Below are 20,873 nucleotides of genomic sequence, written 5' to 3' on the forward strand. Positions count from 1 at the left end.
AATATTTCATATTTACAGAGCACCACTACAGTAAATGCCCAGTTTGTGTACATGGCAATGCTGCTTATGACTTTACTCTATCATTTCAGTATACATCTCCTTACAGACACCAATCACTCTGCCTTTATATTACAGTACTGTACACAACACATGTAGTAATGTATGAGGAAATGCAGGCTGCTGTAAACTAGCCCCAGAACGCCTCGCTCTCTCTAGATGTGGATCCCAGATAGGCTCAAACATCTGGAACCAAGCACAGTCACATGGTGAATATCAAATACACAAATAACAGGCTGTTTGTTGCTCCTGTGAGACATTAAATATACAGTATAGAGTTACAGTACACACATATTCAGATAGAGTCAGGCATACACAGTGTAGAGCAGCCATCCAAACTTTGGACCACTAATAACACTAATCAGTTCTGGATATTTATTTTACAGATGAGAGAACATGCTATTTTAAGAGCAGTGTCATCAACTTTAAAAGCACTGATGACATTTTTGGATACTTGGGATCCTATTTAATCAGAGATGAGGGGTGGTCAGTGGTGAGGCGGTAGAGGAGAGGACGGGTGGTCGGTGGTAGAGGAGAGGTGGTCGGTGGAGGGGCAGTTGGAGTGGGTCCAGGGTGTCTGGGATGATCGTGTTGATGTGTGTCATGACCAGCCTTTCAAAGAACTTGATAATTACAGATGTGAGTGCTACAGGGCGATAGTCATTTACCTTGGAGTTCTTGGGAACAGGGACAATAATAGTCACCTTGAAACATGTTGGGATTTCAGACTGGGAGAGATTGAAAATATCCGTGAAGACACTTGGCAGCTGGTCTGCGCATGCTCTGAGAACGTGCCCTGTTATTCCGTCTGGCCTGGCAGCTTTGCGAGAATTAACCTTTTTAAAAGTTTTACTCACATCGGCCACAGAGAGCGAGATCACACAGTCATCCGTAACAATAGAGGCTTTCACGCAAGACTCAGTGTCGTATTACTCAAAGCAAGCATAAAAGGCATTTAGTTCATTTTGGAGTTCTGCATCACTGGGCATCTCACGGGTTTCCCTTTGTAATCCATCTGCAACCCCTGCCACATACGACGAGCGTTGGAGCCGGTGTAATAGGATTCCACCTTCCTCCTGTATTGTCCTTTTGCATGTTTGATGTCTCGGCGGAGGTCATCGCGGGCTTTCTTGTATGTGTCCATGTCCCGTTCCTTGTAAGAGGTAGCTCTAGCCTTTAGGCCTTCCGTAACCACGGGAAGTGCGTCAGCCATTCCAATGCATAAATGGTATACCTATTAGTCACTGTAAAATTCACACAATTACACTGTATTAAACACTGTAAAAATCCCACGATTTTATTAGTGCCAGTGGGAGTTCTTTTTAGGACATTAAACAAGCAACAAGATCATATTTAGAGTCTGTGATCTAGCTAATGATTAGCCTATTGTGGTAAACGATGCAGAGGAGCAACCCCATGCTTCAGACATGTAGTCACGATGCTGCATCAGACAGGTGATCAGGTTTATTGCTATAATAACACACCTGCCTGATAAATATGGACTATGTACCTAAAGATATTGCTTTTCATCAATTTGTTATTGGGCTCATTTCTGGGTAATATTACATCTTAAACGGTTTAATATAGGCTATATGTCATCATTGAGAGGGGGGATGGTTTTATATTTTCTTCTCCAAACAAACAGTGTAAATATCAGATTTTATGGTTGGCTACAATATAAAGATAATTGCCCAGACTGCAAATGAAACATGAAATCACCCATGATTGAATATAACTTGCTTTCCTGTGATCTTGGCCTGGTGTGCAACTGGCAAATGTACCTGAATGTCAAGCCCTGGCCTGGTACCCAGGCTAACTGCCTTCCCTTTTTGAAGACATGTATTTTCATTGTTAGAGCGGTGAGTATCTGGTCAATAATAATGGATAATCTGTGGGTACACGCAATATCGCAATTGGGGGTGCGCTGCATCATTCATGGGGGACGACATGTTTACTGTTGCCTTGTTTTATTCTAGGCAGAGCATTCACTGCATGTTCCCATCATAAAACATACTTTTATTTTATTTTACATACATCTAAAAAAAAAACTATATTGATTACATATTGGGGTTAGTAGCCTAATGGCATAATATTTGCATAGTGGCATATCTGGGATTTTTTTGGAACAACTGGGTTAATAAAAAATACAACCAGTGTAAGGAAAAATTACAGTAAATGGCAAATAAACAAATAGATTTTTTTGCGCAACTTTTTACAGGCTACCAATGATTTTTATGTGTGTGCATTCCTTGGCAGAAAACTGCTTCTGTGCTTACACTTTAGTAAATGGTTTTCAGATGTTGTTTGGCTGTATGGTATTGTTCTTTCATTAAGGCAATAAGAGGGAATTACAAGGTTTAGGAAAGATCAGTAGTGGTTACCGACAAATATTTAGACTACACAGCTACACACACACACAAGGAAACATCCTAGAATGTCAGTTGAATATGGGCTTTATACAGGAGGCAACAACACATTGGTGTGAAAATGGCTGAAAAACTACACACAAGGGGAGGACCCCCACACACACATACACACACGATGGACTGAGAATGTTGATTGAACAGAGGATGGCACACTTGTAAAAATGGTGGTGGGGGAGGGTTGTTTTCCCATGTGTGACGCTTCATCTTACAGTGCGGTTTCCCTGGACTCTACCACTATGGGCTGGAAAGACAGGATCTCTGTGAACGTGTGACCTGTCAACAAACAGAAGGAGAAAGAGAAGACAGATACATAACATATCAGTGTTTACATAGAGAAGGTTATCATTGAAATTCATGGAAGAGAATGAAATTCAGAAAATATGCGTATTGTAGTAGCTCATTGTAAAATACATCAGCAACACATGAAAAGTAAGTCCCTGCTCCAGTGAGGCCTGACTCTGTCATACCACCCCAGAACTTCTGGATATGCTTTAAAAATGCCTTAAATAGTGGTTTAATGTTAACCACCTCACCTCTGTCCTGGGATCATATTCATTAGGGCACACAGTAGCAAAACGTTTTGCAACAGAAAACGAGCACTTCTAATGGACAAGTCCAGGTAATCCTCCCTGTTTCAGTACATAATCTTCCATTTGGAGCCAATGAATACACCCTGGGTTCTGTCCCAGCCTTCCCCTCCTTACGTTTCCACTGCTCCAGAGGCAGATCAGAGTTGTCTACAGAGTGGTCGTATGGCTGGGCCTCGGTCTCCTCTTCTGGCTCCCTGAACTCTGAGAAGTATGGCAGGGCGAGGGCCGCCGCTGCCGTCACCCTGCTCTCTGGGTCCAGCAGCAGCATGCGCTCTATAACTGTCACCGCTGGAGATGAAGGGAAGGGAGATATAGAATAAAATCAAGTCAAATTTCATTTAAAGTGCATCATCAGAGTCTCAATACACCTAAGAGGAGGGAATGCACACATCTAAACAGAGAGATACAGACAGCAGACATAGGAACAGTAGTCATGACGATGGGATACTGCAGATTCACTATACATGACATGGTGATGGTCTTACCCTGTGGGTTGACTGTGGAAAAGAGTGCCTGAAGGTCTTTCTTTTGCACTTTGGGAAGGCTTTTGACATAGTTTTTAGCCTGAGAAAGAGAACGTCAACCTATTTAATCAAGGCCTGTGTGCATGTAGACCTACAGTATGTGTTTGGCATGTAAGTACATGACTCACATCCTGAGACTGCAGTTTGGTGATGAACTCCTGAGTGGGTGTCCCTGTGATCTTCATGATCTCAGTCAGCTGATCCAGGTCTGTGCTCCACAGGTCAAGGTTCAAAGGTCAAACTACATACTGAACACATCCTCATCGAGAAACACATTGCGTCTAGTGTGAAAGTGAAACAAAACCTTCTGGCCATGATAAGGTTATAATCTAGTTCTAGTCAGTCAAACCGAAAAGTAAGAATGGAAGCAAGTATGATTCCAACATAAACAACATTAACCACAGTAATAAAGTTTCATATGTGTATTGTGCAACAGTGGATAGGAGGGCTCATGGGAAGGTCAGATCAGGATACGGTCATTGCCTTTGAACAGTGGTTTCCCTGACAGCATCTCTGCCATGATGCAGCCCACAGACCAGATGTCCACTGAGAAGAGAGGAAAGGGAGGGAATACTGTTAACTGATAGAAAGAACCTCCATTAACATGGTTGGTGTTTAAATCTGGTAAAACCATGTTGAAGGGCATTCATCACTAGGCAGAAAATACAGGCTTGAGCACTACCTTGTGGACATTCTACCATTCTCTATGGGCTTTAACGCATTCAGTTGACTCTGTCATCTATGTAGACCACTCAGATGAATTTACATCCTTGTTAAAAAGCTGATCCAGGATCTGTTGTCTGTATTCCAGTATTAGCCTTAACCATCAGCGACTTGACAACACATCTGATCCTGGACCAGTTAAGAGGAGTGTTTGCATGGTGTGCTGCTGACCAGTCTGGGTGTAGTGCATCCAGCTGAGGATGACCTCCGGGGCTCTGTACCAGCGGGTCACCACGTAGCCTGTCATCTCACTGTCCGCCTGCCGCGCCAGGCCAAAGTCCAGGATCTGACACAGACACAACACACTTTTATTATTACTGGACATTACATTTGCATTTTAGTCATTCAGCTGATGCTCTCTGCATTCAACTAATGTAGGTAAAACAACCACATACAGTTGAAGTCGGAAGTTTACATACACTTAGGTCGGAGTCATTAAAACTCGTTTTTCAACCACTCCACAAATGTCTTGTTAACAAACTATAGTTTTGGCAAGTTGGTTAGGACATCTACTTTGTACATGACACAAGTAATTTTTCCAACAATTGTTTACAGACAGATTATTTCACTTATAATTCACTGGATCACAATTCCAGTGGGTCAGAAGTTTACATACACTAAGTTGACTGTGCCTTTAAACAGCTTGGAAAATTCCAGAAAATTTGGTCATGGCTTTAGAAGCTTCTGATAGGCTAATTGACATCATTTGAATAAATTGGAGGTGTACCTGTGGATGTATTTCAAGTCCTACCTTCAAGCTTAACATCATGGGAAAATTAAAAGAAATCAGCCAAGACCTCAGAAAGTGTGGTTCATCCTTGGGAGCAATTTCCAAACGCCTGAAGGTACCACATTCATCTGTACAAACAATAGTACGCAAGTATAAACACCATGGGATCACGCAGCCGTCATACCGCTCAGGAAGGAGATGCGTTCTGTCTCCTAGAGATGAAAGTACTTTGGGGCGAAAAGTGCAAATCAATCCCAGAACAACAGCAAAGGACCTTGTGAAGATGCTGGAGGAAACAGGCACAAAAGTATCTATATCCACAGTAAAACGAGTCCTATATCGACATAAACTGAAAGGCCGCTCAGCAAGGAAGAAGCCACTGCTCCAAAACCGCCATAAAAAAGGCAGACTACGGTTTGCAACTGCACATGGGGACAAAGATTGTACTTTTTGGAGAAATGTCCTCTGGTCTGATGAAGCAAAAATAGAACTGTTTGGCCATAATGACCATCGTTATGTTTGGAGGAAAAAGGGGGAGGCTTGCAAGCCGAAGAACACCATCCCAACAATGAAACACGAGGGTGGCAGCATCATGTTGTGGGGGTGCTTTGCTGCAGGAGGGACTGGTGCACTTCACAAAATAGATGGCATCATGAGGAAGGAACATTATGTCGGTATATTGAAGCAACATCTCAAGACATCAGTCAGGAAGTTAAAGCTTGGTCGCAAATGGGTCTTTCAAAATGGACAATGACCCCAAGCATACTTCCAAAGTTGGGGCAAAATGGCTTAAGGATAACAAAGTCAAGGTATTGGTGTGGACATCACAAAGCCCTGACCTCAATCCTATAGAAAATGTGTGGGCAGAACTGAAAAAGCATGTGCGAGCAAGGAGGCCTACAAACCTGACTCAGTTACACCAGCTCTGTCAGGAGGAATGGGACAAAATTCACCCAATTTATTGTGGGAAGCTTGTGGAAGGCTACCCGAAACGTTTGACCCAAGTTAAACAATTTAAAGGCAATGCTACCAAATACTAATTGAGTGTATGTAAACTTCTGACCCACTGGGAATGTGATGAAAGAAATAAAAGCTGAAATAAATCACTCTCTCTACTATTATTCTGACATTTCACATTCTTAAAATAAAGTGGTGATCCTAACTGACCTAAGACTGGGAATTTTTACTAGGATTAAATGTCAGGAATTGTGAAAAACTGAGTTTAAATGTATTTGGCTTAGGTGTATGTAAACTTCCAACTTCAACTGTATCACAATCATAAGTAAAACATCCTTCAAAATAGCCGCTGTCAGTCAAAGTAATCAATTGCACATCAGTGGGACAGTTCATGACTGCACTATACCGTTGTACCTACATCATAACAGCTATAACACTCCAAAATAATATGGAAGTCATTATTGCTGCAAAACTGTGCTCATGCATCAAACCATGAGAAGAAAGTCAACAGAGAGAAATGTTGTCTGTTGGTCTGTGCAAAGGCTATTAAAGATTCCCTCTTTCAGCCAGTAGTTTTGAAAGTGGTGCTCACGAGCCAAAAGTTGTCCCTGTTTTTTTTGTGTGCAATTCGTATGATATGTTACGAATCCAATTCATATGATATGTTATAGGTTATCAGAGCACTGGGTGTGTGACTGCGTACCTTGAGCTCACATTCCTGATTAACGGCCAGATTCCCTGGTTTGAGGTCCTGCAGATACAAACATTCATTGGGTCATTTTGAGTAGCCGCTCACACACAAACACACACAGGAAAAAGGAGATTCACTTACCCTATGAATTATGCCAGCAGAATGGATATACTGTAATAAAAGAATACAACAGGCATTTCCATCAATAACATACAATATCAGGGTGTACACATATTTATATACATGCATGTACTGTATAGAAGTATTCATGAGATTGTGTGTGACTGAGACACACCTTGAGTCCTTTCAGCATCTGATAGACCAGGAACTGTACTTTGTCCTCTGAGAGCTGCTGTAACTTCATCAACTTCCCCAGATCGGTTCCCATGAAAGGCATCACCAGATAGCTGAGTGAGAGAGCGAGAGAGCGAGGAGAGAGAGAGAGAGAGAGAGAGAGACTAAATGTCTACATATCTTCGCAATGACCAACCAACATGGAGAGGAAAGATGGAACTTTGACTTTGCTAAACATCCAGTGGTGTGGAATGTGGATATTGTTTCCAACTTCCATTTTTTGTTTACTTGACGTTCGTGACCAAATATGAAAAGAAAATTAAAAGTGTACTCACAAATCATGGAATCTGTCTAAGGAGAGGTCAGCAGTGAATACATCCACAAGGCCAATCACCTAACCCCAGGGAGAGAACGAGGGAAAATAAACAACTTATATTAGGTTTTGATCAGGTTGTTACATAGCAGTTGGAGAGGAGATACAGAAAGAAACAAACACCCTATAAGCCTAGCTTACAGTATATTGCTAATAAGCCTAGTGTTTTTAGGGCAGGTATGCACAACTCTGGTCTTCGGGAGCCTCTCTGCTTTTCATCCTTGCCATTTAATCAGAGACTGTGTGTGGAGTGGATTACCCAAGGCAATCACTTAGGCTACTTGCTTGCAATTACTAAGTGTCACTCAGGGCGCAAAAATGCCTTGAGGACTGCAACCCTTAAGGACTAAAGTAGTGCAATTAAATGGGATAAGGGTTGATTTCGGACTATTGGCTTGCAAGTCTTACATTTTCATGTTTCATGTGTTTGAGCAACCTCAGCTCCCGATAAGCCCTCTTAGCAAAGAGCTCAGACTGGAAGGGCCTGTGGAGCTTCTTGATGGCCACCTTGGTCCCTGTCCTGAAGTCCACCGCAGAGCTGGAGACGGACATGGAGATGAGGGTGAGATGGAAGGAGAGAGGAAGAGTGGTACAAGGTCCTCTGGTTCTCAAATAGTTATTTAAAACATACATTTTAGCTTTGAGTCCTATACAAACGCGGAATCAGGTTATTTTCGTTTTAACTCCATTGGTCGTAGGCCTCCCACAGTGAACAAAATTCTCTACTTTCTGTTTTATCATTTTCTTTTGCGGACAACCAGGGCTACAAGTAGAACACAAAACAATTTGACATAAACATTTAAATTCATGGATTTTAATGACAAATGTCAATAAACAAATAAGGTCTTGTAATGCGTATGCTAGGAGTCGGGAAGCAAGTACAGGGAGTGAATTTAATAATAACTGAAACACGAGTAGCGTACCAACATAAAAACACAGGAACAGAATCAATAACACCTGGGGAAAGAACCAAAGGGAGTGACAGATATAGGGGAGGAAATCAGGAAGGTGATGGAGTCTAGGTGAGTCTCATGAAGCGCAGGTGCTTCGTTACGATGGTGGCAGGTGTGCGTAATGATCAGTAACCTGGTGACAACGAGCGCCAGAGAGGAGGAGTGGGAGTAGACGTGACAGTACCCCCTCCCTGATGCGCGGCTCCAGCCACAGGACGCAGACCAGAGGGACGGTCCTGAGGACCAGGCCAATCTCGCTTCTGCTGAGGTGTGGGAACCTGCAGAGCCAGCGGAGGCGCGGGAACCTGTAGAGCCAGCTGAGTCGCGGGAGTCCGATGAGCCGGCTGAGGCATGGGATTCCGACGAACCAGCTGAGGCATGAGATCCCGACGAGCCAGCTGAGGCATGGAAGCCTGACGAGCTAGCTGAGGCATCCCCGTTAGCGTTGGCAACGGAAGCCTGATGAGCCAACCGAGGCTTGAGAACCTGTCGAGCCAGCTGAGGCATCCCCGGTTGCTTTGGCAGCCGCCCTTGGACCCGACGGCACGAGTTAAAAAAAAATCACTGTTGCTTCCCTTTGGTGAGGCGTTATTCTGTAACGTGTACGCTAGGAGTCGGGAAGCAAGTACAGGGAGTGAATTTAATAATTATTGAAACATGGAACAAAACAAGAACCACGAGTAGCGTACCAACATAAAACACAGGAACAGAATCACTAACGCCTGGGGAAAGAACCAAAGGGAGTGACAGATATAGGGGAGGAAATCAGGAAGGTAATGGAGTCCAGGTGAGTGTCATGAAGCGCAGGTGTGCGTAAAGATGGTGGCAGGTGTGCATAATGATGAGTAGTAACCTGGTGACAATGAACGCCAGAGAGGAGGACCGGGAGTAGAAGGGACAGGTCTGCCAAGCAAAAGCCTGAAATTGTTTGCTTAGTGGGAAATGAATATCCAACTCGTCAGTGACAATTGTGTGGAGTTGGGAGTTTGTGACAGAAACTATGTGAGCTTATTACACTATTATAGACACTATGACCTGTGATTTCCTATGATCTTCTATGTAGAATAACCTCTTACCTTCTAACGACTCGTGTGGCTTGTGAGCGTCATAGAGCAAAACAGTGCATGTCCGTAAGAGTCTCAGCTTTTCATAGATGGGTCATAATAGTTTGTAGCTCAAACCGTTCGGACTTTACAGACGTTTTTGTGAGAAGAACCATTTTCGGGATCCGCCCTTGACTCACAAACACAGCTATAGCTCAGCCCTAACCTCGATGTGGATGAAGATTTCTACTTCAATGAGTCGGCGGCACAGGACATACTGTTAGCCCCGGACCTAATCACCGACACCCTGAAGAGAAAGAGACGGCGATATAGAGGCCGACGTGCGGGTACCCTGATGAAACTACGGAGGGGAGTAAATAATCCACCTCTACCCTCTGTTCTATTGGTGAATGTACACGAGCTCCGTTCGAGACTATCCTATCAACAGGATCTGAAGAACTATAATATTTTATGTTTCTCTGAAACAATAATATTCTAGCTGGTTTTTCTATGCATCGGCAGGACAGAACCGCAGCGTCGGGTAAGCTCAAGGGGAATGGTGTGTGTCTCTTTGATAGCAACAGCTGGTGCGCAAGCTCTAATATTAAGGAAGTCTTGAGGTTCTGCTCGTCTGAGTTAGAATACCTCATGATAAGCTGTAGACCCTTCTATTTACCAATTGTTTTCATCCATTATATTTTATTTACCATCACAAACCGATGCTGGCACTAAGACCGCACTCAAGGAGCTGTATAGGGCCATAAGCAAACAAGAAAATGCTCATTCAGAGGCAAAGGTCGTAGTGGCCTGTGATTTTAATGCAGGAAAACTGAAAACCATTTTACCTCATTTCTACCAGCATGTCACCTTTGCAACTAGAGGTGAAAAAACTCTAGATCACCTTCAGTCTACACAAAGAGACACATACAAAGCAAGCTCTCCCTCGTCATCCGCTGACCATAACTCTATCCTCCTGATTCCTGCTTACAAGCAAACACTCAAACAAGAAGTAACAGCTGAATACGGAAATGGTCAGATGAAGCTGATGAAGCTACAGCACATTTTTTCTAGCACAGACTGGAATATGTTCGGAAATTCATCCGATGGCATTGAGGAGTTTACCACATCAGTCACCAGCTTCATTAATAAGTGTATCGACAACGTCGTCCACACAGTGACTGTACGTACATATGCCAACCAGAAGCTATTGATTATAGGCAACATCCGCACTGAGTTAGAGCTGCCGCTTTCAAGGAGCAAGACACGCAAAGCTTCATTACAGGACTAATATCGAATTTTAATACACTGATTGATGCTCGTCGGATGTGGCAGGGCTTGCAAACTATCACGGGTTACAAAGGGAAACCCAGCCATGCGCAGCCCAGTGACACGAGCCTAAGAGACTAGCTAAATGCCTTCTATGCTCGTGTCGAGCCAAGCAACACTGAATTATGTGTGAGAGAACCAACTGTTCTGGATGACTGTGTGATCACACTTTCTGTAACCGATGTGAGTATGACCTTTAACCTGTCTGGGCTAGGGGGCAGTATTTTCACGGCCAGATGAAAAACGTACCCAATTTAAACAGGTTACTACTCTGGCCCAGAAACTAGAATATGCATATTATTAGTAGATTTGGATAGAAAACACTCTGAAGTTTCTAAAACAGTTTGAATGGTGTCTGTGAGTATAACAGAACTCATATGGCAGGCAAAAACCTGAGAAAAAGTCAACCAGGAAGTGGAGGATCTGAGAGTTGTAGTTCTTCTTTCTAGTCCCTTTCGAAACTACAGTATCTGTGGGGTTACGTTGCACCTCCTAAGGATTCCATTGGCTGTCAAAAGCCTTCAGAAAGTTGTTTCAGCATTCTCCTGTCACTGGGCAGATAATAGGAGCTCAGTTACTGAGTGGACTGCCTGGCAACAAAGGGATTGGATATGCTCGATCCCGCGAGTGCGCAAGCTTTTTCTCCTTGAATGAATACGCTATTGTCCGGTTGGAATATTATCGCAATTTTACGTTAAAAATACCATAAAGATTGATTTTAAACAGCGTTTGACATGCTTCTAAGTACGGTAATGGAACATTTTGACTTTTTGTCTCTGGTTTTGCACTCGCGCGTTATGCCTTTGGATAGTGCTCGAACGCATGAACAAAATGGAGGTATTTGGACATAAATATGGATTATTATTTCGAACAAAAACAACATTTCTTGTGGAAGTAGCAGTCCTGGGAATGCATTCTGACGAAGATCAGCAAAGGTAAGAGAATATTTCTTATACTAATTCTGAGTTTAGGTGGCCCCGAACTTGGCGGGTGTCTGTATAGCTTGTGGGATGGCTGAGCTATGTACTCAGAATATTGAAAAATATGCTTTCTCCGTAAAGCTATTTTAAAATCTGACACAGTGGTTGCATCCAGGAGTAGTCTATCTATAATTCTTTAAATAATTTTTAGATATTTTGTCAACGTTTATGATGAGTATTTTTGTAAATTGATGTGCACATTCACCGGAGGTTTTGGTGGGAATACATTTTCTGAACATCACGCGCCAATGTAAAATGCTGTTTTTGGATATAAATATGAACTTTATCGAACAAAGCATACATGTATTGTGTAACATAATGTCCTAGGAGTGTCATCTGATGAAGATCGTCAAAGGTTAGTGCTTCATTTAGCTGTGTTTTGGGTTTTATTGACGCATGTCCTTGCTTGGAAAATGGCTGTGTGATTATTTTTGTCTATGTACTCTCCTAACATAATCTAATGTTTTGCTTTCACTGTAAAGCCTTTTTGAAATCGGACAATGTGCTTACATCAAGGAGAAGTGTATCTTTAAAATGGTGTAAAATAGTTGTATGTTTGAGACAGTTGAATAATGACATTTTGTTGTTTTTGAATTTGCCGCCCTGATATTTCACTGGCTGTGTCCTGCAGGTGGGAAGCTAGCGTCCCACGTAGCCCATAGAAGTTAAACAGGTTACCATTCACAAGGCCGCAGGGCCAGACAGATTACCAGGACGCATACTCAGAGCATGCACCGACAAGCTGGCAAGTCTCTTACATGTTTCAAACAGACCACCATAGTCCGTGTATCCAAGAACGACATAGTAACTTGTTTAAATGTCTATCGCACCGTAGCACTCGCATCTGTAGCCGCAGATGACAGGCCTTATTCCCGACAATGATGAGACAGCCTATAGGGAGTTCAGAGACCTGGCAGTATGGTGCCAGGACAACAACCTCTCCCTCAACATCAGCAAGACAAAGGAGCTGATCGTGGACTACAGGAAATGGAAGGCCGAGCACTCCCCCATTTACATCAACAGGGCTGTAGTGGAGCGGGTCGCGGGCTTCAAGTTCCTCAGTGTCCACATCACTTGGGATCTATCATGGTCCAAAAACACCAACACAGTCGTAAAGAGGGGACAACAATGCCTCTTCCGCCTTAGGAGGGTGAAAAAAATGTGGCCACAGATCCTCAAAAAGTTATACAGCTGTACCATTGAGAGCATCTTGACTGGCTGCATCACTGCTTGGTATGGCAACTGCTTGGCATCCGACCACGAGGCGCTACAGAGAGTAGTGTGGACAGCCCAGTATATCACTGGGGCCGAGCTCCCTGCCATCCAGGACCTCTATAGCAGGCGGTGTCAGAAGACTCCCGCCACCTAAGTCATAGACTGTTCTCTCAGCTACCGCACGGCAAGCGGTAACATGAACAGCTTCTAACTCCAAGCCATAAGACTGATAAATAGCTAACCAAATAGCTACCCGGGCTATCTGCATTGACCCTTTTTGCAGTAACGTTTTTGACTCATTACAGTGAACACGCTGCTGCTATTGTTTACCATTTTTCACTTTAATCATAGTTATCAAATCAAATCATTGTATTGGTCACATACACATATTTAGCAGATGTTATGCATTAGTATCTAACAATTCACATGTATGTACATGTATGTATATGTACATACCTACTTCAATTACCTCGTAACCCTGCTCATCGACTTGGTACTATTACTCCTTGTATATAGGAAAGTTATAGTTACTCACTATGTATCTATTATCACTTTTTATTATTATTATGTGTTTTAATTTTCTATTATTTCTCTATTTTCTTTCTCTCTGCATTGTTGGGAAGCATTTCACTGTTAGTCCACACCTGTTCTTTACGCATGTGATGAATAAAATGTGATTTGATTTTAAATAGACTAACACAATGTAACAACCCAGCAGTCTGTAGTTCAAGGCCCTTCCCACCGCCTATACACTTATTATTCCTTCGGTCTTTTCTCATTTTGAAATGGACAAAAATTACAAAAGATGTAAGGAATAATACCGCCATCTGGCGGTAGCAGGGCTACAATACACTATTTCTCAGCCAAACCTAGAAAGCAATGCCAAATTCGACTTTGCACTCCTGAACAACACGATTTTTAAAACTTTTGTCAAAGGCTAAAGTCTACTAAACTTAGTCCACTTTGTTCATAACAGATTCTGGTTTTGGGAACAGAAAACTGCATTGAGATCAAATGTTTCATCGATGAGAAAATTTGCAGAATGTAGGCCAAAATCCGTCTTGTCCCATTACACTCACTACCATAATTGGTAGAGTGGAAACGCCAAGCGGATGCTTCATATTTATACATCCTTTATACACTGCTCAAAAAAATAAAGGGAACACTTAAACAACACAATGTAACTCCAAGTCAATCACACTTCTGTGAAATCAAACTGTCCACTTAGGAAGCAACACTGATTGACAATAAATTTCACATGCTGTTGTGCAAATGGAATAGACAACAGGTGGAAATTATAGGCAATTAGCAAGACACCCCCAATAAAGGAGTGGTTCTGCAGGTGGGGACCACAGACCACTTCTCAGTTCCTATGCTTCCTGGCTGATGTTTTGGTCACTTTTGAATGCTGGCGGTGCTTTCACTCTAGTGGTAGCATGAGACGGAGTCTACAACCCACACAAGTGGCTCAGGTAGTGCAGCTCATCCAGGATGGCACATCAATGCGAGCTGTGGCAAGAAGGTTTGCTGTGTCTGTCAGCGTAGTGTCTAGAGCATGGAGGCGCTACCAGGAGACAGGCCAGTACATCAGGAGACGTGGAGGAGGCCGTAGGAGGGCAACAACCCAGCAGCAGGACCGCTACCTCCGCCTTTGTGCAAGGAGGAGCAGGAGAAGCACTGCCAGAGCCCTGCAAAATGACCTCCAGCAGGCCACAAATGTGCATGTGTCTGCTCAAACGGTCAGAAACAGACTCCATGAGGGTGGTATGAGGGCCCGACGTACACAGGTGGGGGTTGTGCTTACAGCCCAACACCGTGCAGGACGTTTGGCATTTGCCAGAGAACACCAAGTTTGGCAAATTCGCCACTGGCGCCCTGTGCTCTTCACAGATGAAAGCAGGTTCACACTGAGCACGTGACAGACGTGACAGAGTCTGGAGACGCCGTGGAGAACGTTCTGCTGCCTGCAACATCCTCCAGCATGACCGGTTTGGCGGTGGGTCAGTCATGGAGGGCCGCACAGCCCTCCATGTGCTCGCCAGAGGTAGCCTGACTGCCATTAGGTACCGAGATGAGATCCTCAGACCCCTTGTGAGACCATATGCTGGTGCGGTTGGCCCTGGGTTCCTCCTAATGCAAGACAATGCTAGACCTCATGTGGCTGGAGTGTGTCAGCAGTTCCTGCAAGAGGAAGGCATTGATGCTATGGACCGCCCGTTCCCCAGACCTGAATCCAATTGAGCACATCTGGGACATCATGTCTCGCTCCATCCATCAACGCCACGTTGCACCACAGACTGTCCAGGAGTTGGCGGATGCTTTAGTCCAGGTCTGGGAGGAGATCCCTCAGGAGACCATCCGCCACCTCATCAGGAGCATTCCCGTGCGTTGTAGGGAAGTCATACAGGCACGTGGAGGCCACACACACTACTGAGCCTCATTTTGACTTGTTTTAAGGACATTACATCAAAGTTGGATCAGCCTGTAGTGTGGTTTTCCACTTTAATTTTGAGTGTGACTCCAAATCCAGACCTCCATGGGTTGATAAATTGGATTTCCATTGATTATTTTTGTGTGATTTTGTTGTCAGCACATTCAACTATGTAAAGAAAAAAGTATTTAATAAGATTATTTATTTCATTCAGATCTAGGATGTGTTGTTTAAGTGTTCCCTTTATTTTTTTGAGCAGTATACATCCAGTGAAATATGTCTCCTTGTTCTATCTATGGCAATGTTTCTTTGTAATAGAACATGTTACTACTGTATATATGAAAGTCAAAGCCATCGATCATGTGACACCATTCATTTCTATGTGAATACTCTTTTGAAGCCAAATTAATGCGCAGTGTGACCTACTCTAAGAAGTGACGTTGCAGGCTAACTCCAGTTGAAGGACAACCTGGGTACTGCAGGCTGCCATTAGCAACTAAATAAACCTTATAACTACTTATGTGTGCGATTTTTTTAAATTTTATAATTGGTTCAGTGACTTACATCTGGTGTATTAGAAGCAATTATTGGTACCATGATTGTCTTCGGAAAAAAATATTAGTTACATGAAGATTGGCAATTTTCCATTCACTATAATGAGGAATTCTGTTTTCTGCAAACAATTACATACAGGACTGTGGTCAGGCTTGAACTTCCTTGGCTTCAATTAATTCAATTCAAGTTTTCTGCGTGTGCCGACGCAGAAAACAGTGAAGTTGATCGATCTACGTCGAGGGAGGAGCAGATTTTTTTATATATATATGACAACATTTGTTGGCACATTTAATTCTTACACATTTTCTTAGAAAAATAGTATATTTCAAATTTGGGAACTGCTACACTTGAAACCAATCAGAACTTCCGTACATACACCTCGTGATGAAGGCAGCCAATGGCCTGCTTCTAAGATGTAAACAGCCTCACATGAAATCGTGATCTGCTGTCAGCTCCCAAAGACTGAACAAATATAAATATCTGTTTTCGAGTACACTTTAAATATGCAGCATGGAATAGGAATGGTCTTGATCATATGAAGAGGTAACGCCGTTGACCATTTAGCTAATTTATTGAAAGCTAGCCAATGTTACAGTTGACTAGCCTAGCCAGCTGTAAACACACAGTTCTAAACATCTTTGCTGTAAACGTCAATGTGCCTGTTCAGGTAGCTAGTTTTTCATTAGCTATCTCTGTCAGTAAATTCAATTTTGAATAATGTTTTGTCATGATTGTCTAATTTCAAGTAACTAGCTGAAGGCTTAAAGAAACATTCAATCATATAATTTGCATAGAAACCCAAATAAAAGCATGCAGATAAAGATGTGTGTCATAAGTTATTGTATGCTAGAATGGCGGTTTAAAAACGACATCTGCATATTAGCCAATACATGTGGAATAGCCTACACATATACCATACCTTGCAATCCAATCTTCTCTAAAAACAGTTGTACAATGTGCTCTGCAATAAGATAACCAGTTTGATTTCTAAACCAGATGAGTTCTCAAATAGCAGCTGCCCAACACCATGCTGGGTATGCATAATATCGAATGCATTGGAATATAACGTATGGAGAATGATAAAGAGCCTGTAGGATTATAGGTAAAGCAGTAGGGAAATGAATGTTTGTGTTTCAAATACTAAATGTTCAGTAAATGTGAGTATATTTAGGTGAGTTAATTGATTGTAACTACTAACCTAATAAAAGTTGACAGTGCCAAAATCTTGCCAATCCATTCATTATTCTATAACTATGACTGAGTGCGAGATGTACGTTTCATGTGTAACAAACAGGGTTGGTTACGTTTCCACTTGACACTGCAGAAATGTGTATTTCATGTTTATGTACTCTAATTGGTTGGTTCAAGTCAGATGTCAATAAAGTGTTATGCCATTGGTCATGCTTGCAGATAGAGGGAATTCGCACGTATTCTTTTTTCATATTTATAATGTGTACGAGTTCACAATGTACATGTCCTGATGTGCGTATGTATCTACAGTGTTTGGAAAGTATTCAGACCCCTTGACTTTTTCCACATTTTGTTACAACCTTATTCTAGAATGTATTTAAAAGATTTATTCCCTTATCAATCTACACACAATACCCCATAATAACAAAGCAAAAACAGGTTTTTATATAATTTTTTGCAACCCCCCAACATTTACATAATTATTCAGACCCTTTACTCAGTACTTTGTTTAAGCACATTTGGCAGTGATTACAGCCTCAAGTCTTCTTGGGTATGAAGCTACAAGCTTGGCACATCTGTATTTGGGGAGTTTCTCTTATTCCTCTCTGCAGATCATCTCAAGCTCTGTCAGGTTGGATAGGGAGCGTTGCTGTACAGCTATTTTCAGGTCTCTCCAGAGATGTTTGATCGGGTTGAAGTCCAGGCTCTGGCTGGGCCACTCAAGGACATTCAGAGACTTGTCCCAAAGCCACTCCTGCGTTGTCTTGGCTGTGTGCTTTGAAGGTGAACCTTCGCCCCAGTCTGAGATCCTGAGCACTCTGGAGCATGTTTTCATCAAGGATCTTTCTGTACTTTGCTCCGATATCTGACTAGTCTCCCAATCCCTGCCGCTGAAAAACATCCCCACAGCCTGATGCTACCTCCACCATGCTTCACTGTAGGAATGGTGCCAGGTTTCCTCCAGACGTGATGCTTGGCATTCAGGCCAAAGACTTCAATCTTGGTTTAATCAGACAAGAGAATCTTGTTTCTCATGGTGTCAGTCTTTAGGTGCCATTTGGCAAACACCAAGCAGGCTGTCATGTGCCTTTTACTGAGGAGTGGCTTCAGTCTGGCTACTCTACCATAAAGACCTCATTGGTGGAGTGCTTCAGAGATGCTTGTCCTTCTGGAAGGTTCTCCCATCTCCACAGAGGAACTCTAGAATTCTGTCAAGAGTGACCATCGGGTTCTTGGTCACCTCCCTGACCAAGTCCCTTCTCCCCTGATTGCTCAGTTTGGCCGGGCAGCCAGCTCTTGGAAGAGTCTTGGTGGTTCCAAAATTCTTCCATTTAAGAATGATTGAGGCCACTGTGTTCTTGGGGACCTTCAATGCTGCAGACATATTTTGGTACCCTTTCCCAGATCTGTGCCTCGACACAATCCTGTCTCGGAGCTCTACGGACAATTCCTTCAATCTCATGGCTTGGTTTTTGCTCTGACCTGCACTGTCAACTGTGGGACCTTTATATAAACAGGTGTGTGTCTTTCCAAATCATGTCCAATCATTTCAATTTACCATAGGTGAACTCCAATCAAGTTGTAGAAACAGCTCAAGGATGATCAATGGAAACAGAATGGACCTGAGCTCAATTTCGAGTCTCATAGCAAAGGGTCTGAATACTTATGTAAATAAGGTATTTCTAAAAACCTGTTTTCGCTTTATTATTATTGGGTATTGTGTATAGATTGCTGAGGGTATATATATTTTTTAACCCATTTTAGAATAAGGCTGTAACGTAACAAAATGTGGAAAAAGTCAAGGGGTCTGAATACTTTCCGAATGCACTGTACACACAGATATATATATTTTTTTTCATTTTTGTATTTTTATTTCACCTTTATTTAACCAGGCAGGCCAGTTGAGAACAAGTTCTCATTTACAACTGCGACCTGGCCAAGATAAAGAAAAGCAGTGCGACGAAAACAACAACACAGAGTTACACATGGGATAAACAAACGTACAGTCAAAAACACAACAGAAAAATCTACGTACAGTGTGTGCAAATGTAGTAAGGTTAGGGAGGTAAGGCAATAAATAGGCCATAGTGGCGAAATAATTACAATTTAGCATTAACACTGGAGTGATGGATGTGCAGGAGATGATGTGCAAGTAGAGATACTTGGGTGCAAAAGAGCCAAAATAAATAAATAACAATATGGGGATGAGGTAGTTGGGTGTGCTATTTACAGATGAGCTGTGTACAGGTACAGTGATCGGTAAACTGCTCTGACAGCTGATGCTTAAAGTTAGTGAGGGAGATATAAGTCTCCAGCTTCAGTGATTTTTGCAATTCGTTCCAGTCATTGGCAGCAGAGAACAGGAAGGAAAGGCGGCCAAAGAGGTGTTGGCTTTCGGGATGACCAGTGAAATATACCTGCTGGAGCGTGTGCTACGGGTGGGTGTTACTATGGAGACCAGTGAGCTGAGATAAGGCAGGGATTTACCTAGCAAAGACTTATAGATGACCTGGAGCCAGTGGGTTTGGCAACGAATATGTAGCGAGGGCCAGCCAACGAGAGCATACAGGTCGCAGTGGTGGGTAGTATATGGGGCTTTGGTGACAAAACGGATGGCACTGTGATAGACTACATCCAATTTGCTGAGTAGAGTGTTGGAGGCTATTTTGTAAATGACATCGCCGAAGTCGAGGATCGGTAGGATAGTCAGTTTTACGAGGGTGTGTTTGGCACCATGAGTGAAGGAGGCTTTGTTGCTAAATAGGAGGCCGATTCTAGATTTAATTTTGGATTGGAGATGCTTAATGTGAGTCTGGAAGGAGAGTTTACAGTCTAACCAGACACCTAGGTATTTGTTGTTGTCCACATTTTCTAAGTCAGAACCGTCCAGAGTAGTGATGCTAGGCGGGCGGGCAGGTGCGGGCAGCAATTGGTTGAAGAGCATGCATTTAGTTTTACTAGCATTTAAGAGCAGTTGGAGGCCACGGAAGGAGTGTTGTATGGCATTGAAGCTCGTTTGCAGGTTTGTTAACACAGTGTCCAAGGAAGGGCCAGATGTATACAGAATGGTGTCGTCTGCATAGAGGTGGATCAGAAAATGACCAGCAGCAAGAGCGATATCATTTATATATACAGAGAAAAGAGTAGGCCCGAGAATTGAATCCTGTGGCACCCCCATAGAGACTGCCAGAGGTCCGGACAACAGGCCCTCCGATTTTATACATTGAACTCTATCTGAGAAGTAGTTGGTGAACCAGGCGAGGCAGTCATTTGAGAAACCAAGGCTGTTGAGTCTGCCGATAAGAATGTGGTGATTGACAGAGTCGAAAGCCTTGGCCAGGTCAATGAAAACGGCTGCACAGTACTGTCTTTTATCTATGGCGGTAATGATATCGTTTAGGACCTTGAGCGTGGCTGAGGTGCACCCATGACCAGCTCGGAAACCAGATTGCATAGTGGATAAGGTACGGTGGGATTCGAAATGGTCGGTGATCTGTTTGTTAACTTAGCTTTCAAAGACTTTAGAAAGGCAGGGCAGGATGGATATAGGTCTGTAACAGTTTGGGTCTAGAGTGTCTCCCCCTTTGAAGAGGGGGATGACCGAGGCAGCTTTCCAATCTTTAGGGATCTCAGACAATACGAAAGAGAGGTTGAACAGGCTAGTATTAAGGGTTGCAACAATTTTGGCAGATAATTTTAGAAAGAGAGGGTCCAGATTGTCTAGTCCAGGTGATTTGTAGGGATCCAGATTAGAAGCTCGAATTGTTTGGGCACAGACCTGGATAGCATGACAATACTCTGCAGGCTATCTATG

At 42.9% G+C, this 20,873-nt stretch overlaps 1 protein-coding gene across 1 annotated transcript in view; it reads right to left on the minus strand.

Moving 5' to 3' along the window:
• Positions 1–2,492: 2,492 nt before the first annotated feature.
• Positions 2,493–20,873, minus strand: part of mapk12a (mitogen-activated protein kinase 12a) — a 28,467-nt gene continuing 10,086 nt past the window's right edge. The window contains exons 2-12 of the mRNA XM_014148206.3: positions 7,774–7,903; positions 7,328–7,386; positions 6,994–7,105; positions 6,840–6,869; positions 6,711–6,758; positions 4,492–4,606; positions 4,072–4,143; positions 3,726–3,805; positions 3,559–3,637; positions 3,188–3,361; positions 2,493–2,756 (exon numbers count right to left, since the gene is read on the minus strand). Of these exons, the coding sequence (XP_014003681.1) occupies positions 2,689–2,756; positions 3,188–3,361; positions 3,559–3,637; positions 3,726–3,805; positions 4,072–4,143; positions 4,492–4,606; positions 6,711–6,758; positions 6,840–6,869; positions 6,994–7,105; positions 7,328–7,386; positions 7,774–7,903 (967 nt within the window). The 3' untranslated portion in view covers positions 2,493–2,688. The remainder of the gene's footprint in view (positions 2,757–3,187; positions 3,362–3,558; positions 3,638–3,725; positions 3,806–4,071; positions 4,144–4,491; positions 4,607–6,710; positions 6,759–6,839; positions 6,870–6,993; positions 7,106–7,327; positions 7,387–7,773; positions 7,904–20,873) is intronic.

The sequence above is a fragment of the Salmo salar genome, chromosome 16 (assembly GCF_965601325.2).
Source record: "Salmo salar chromosome 16, fSalSal1, whole genome shotgun sequence".
Taxonomy (NCBI): domain Eukaryota; kingdom Metazoa; phylum Chordata; class Actinopteri; order Salmoniformes; family Salmonidae; genus Salmo; species Salmo salar.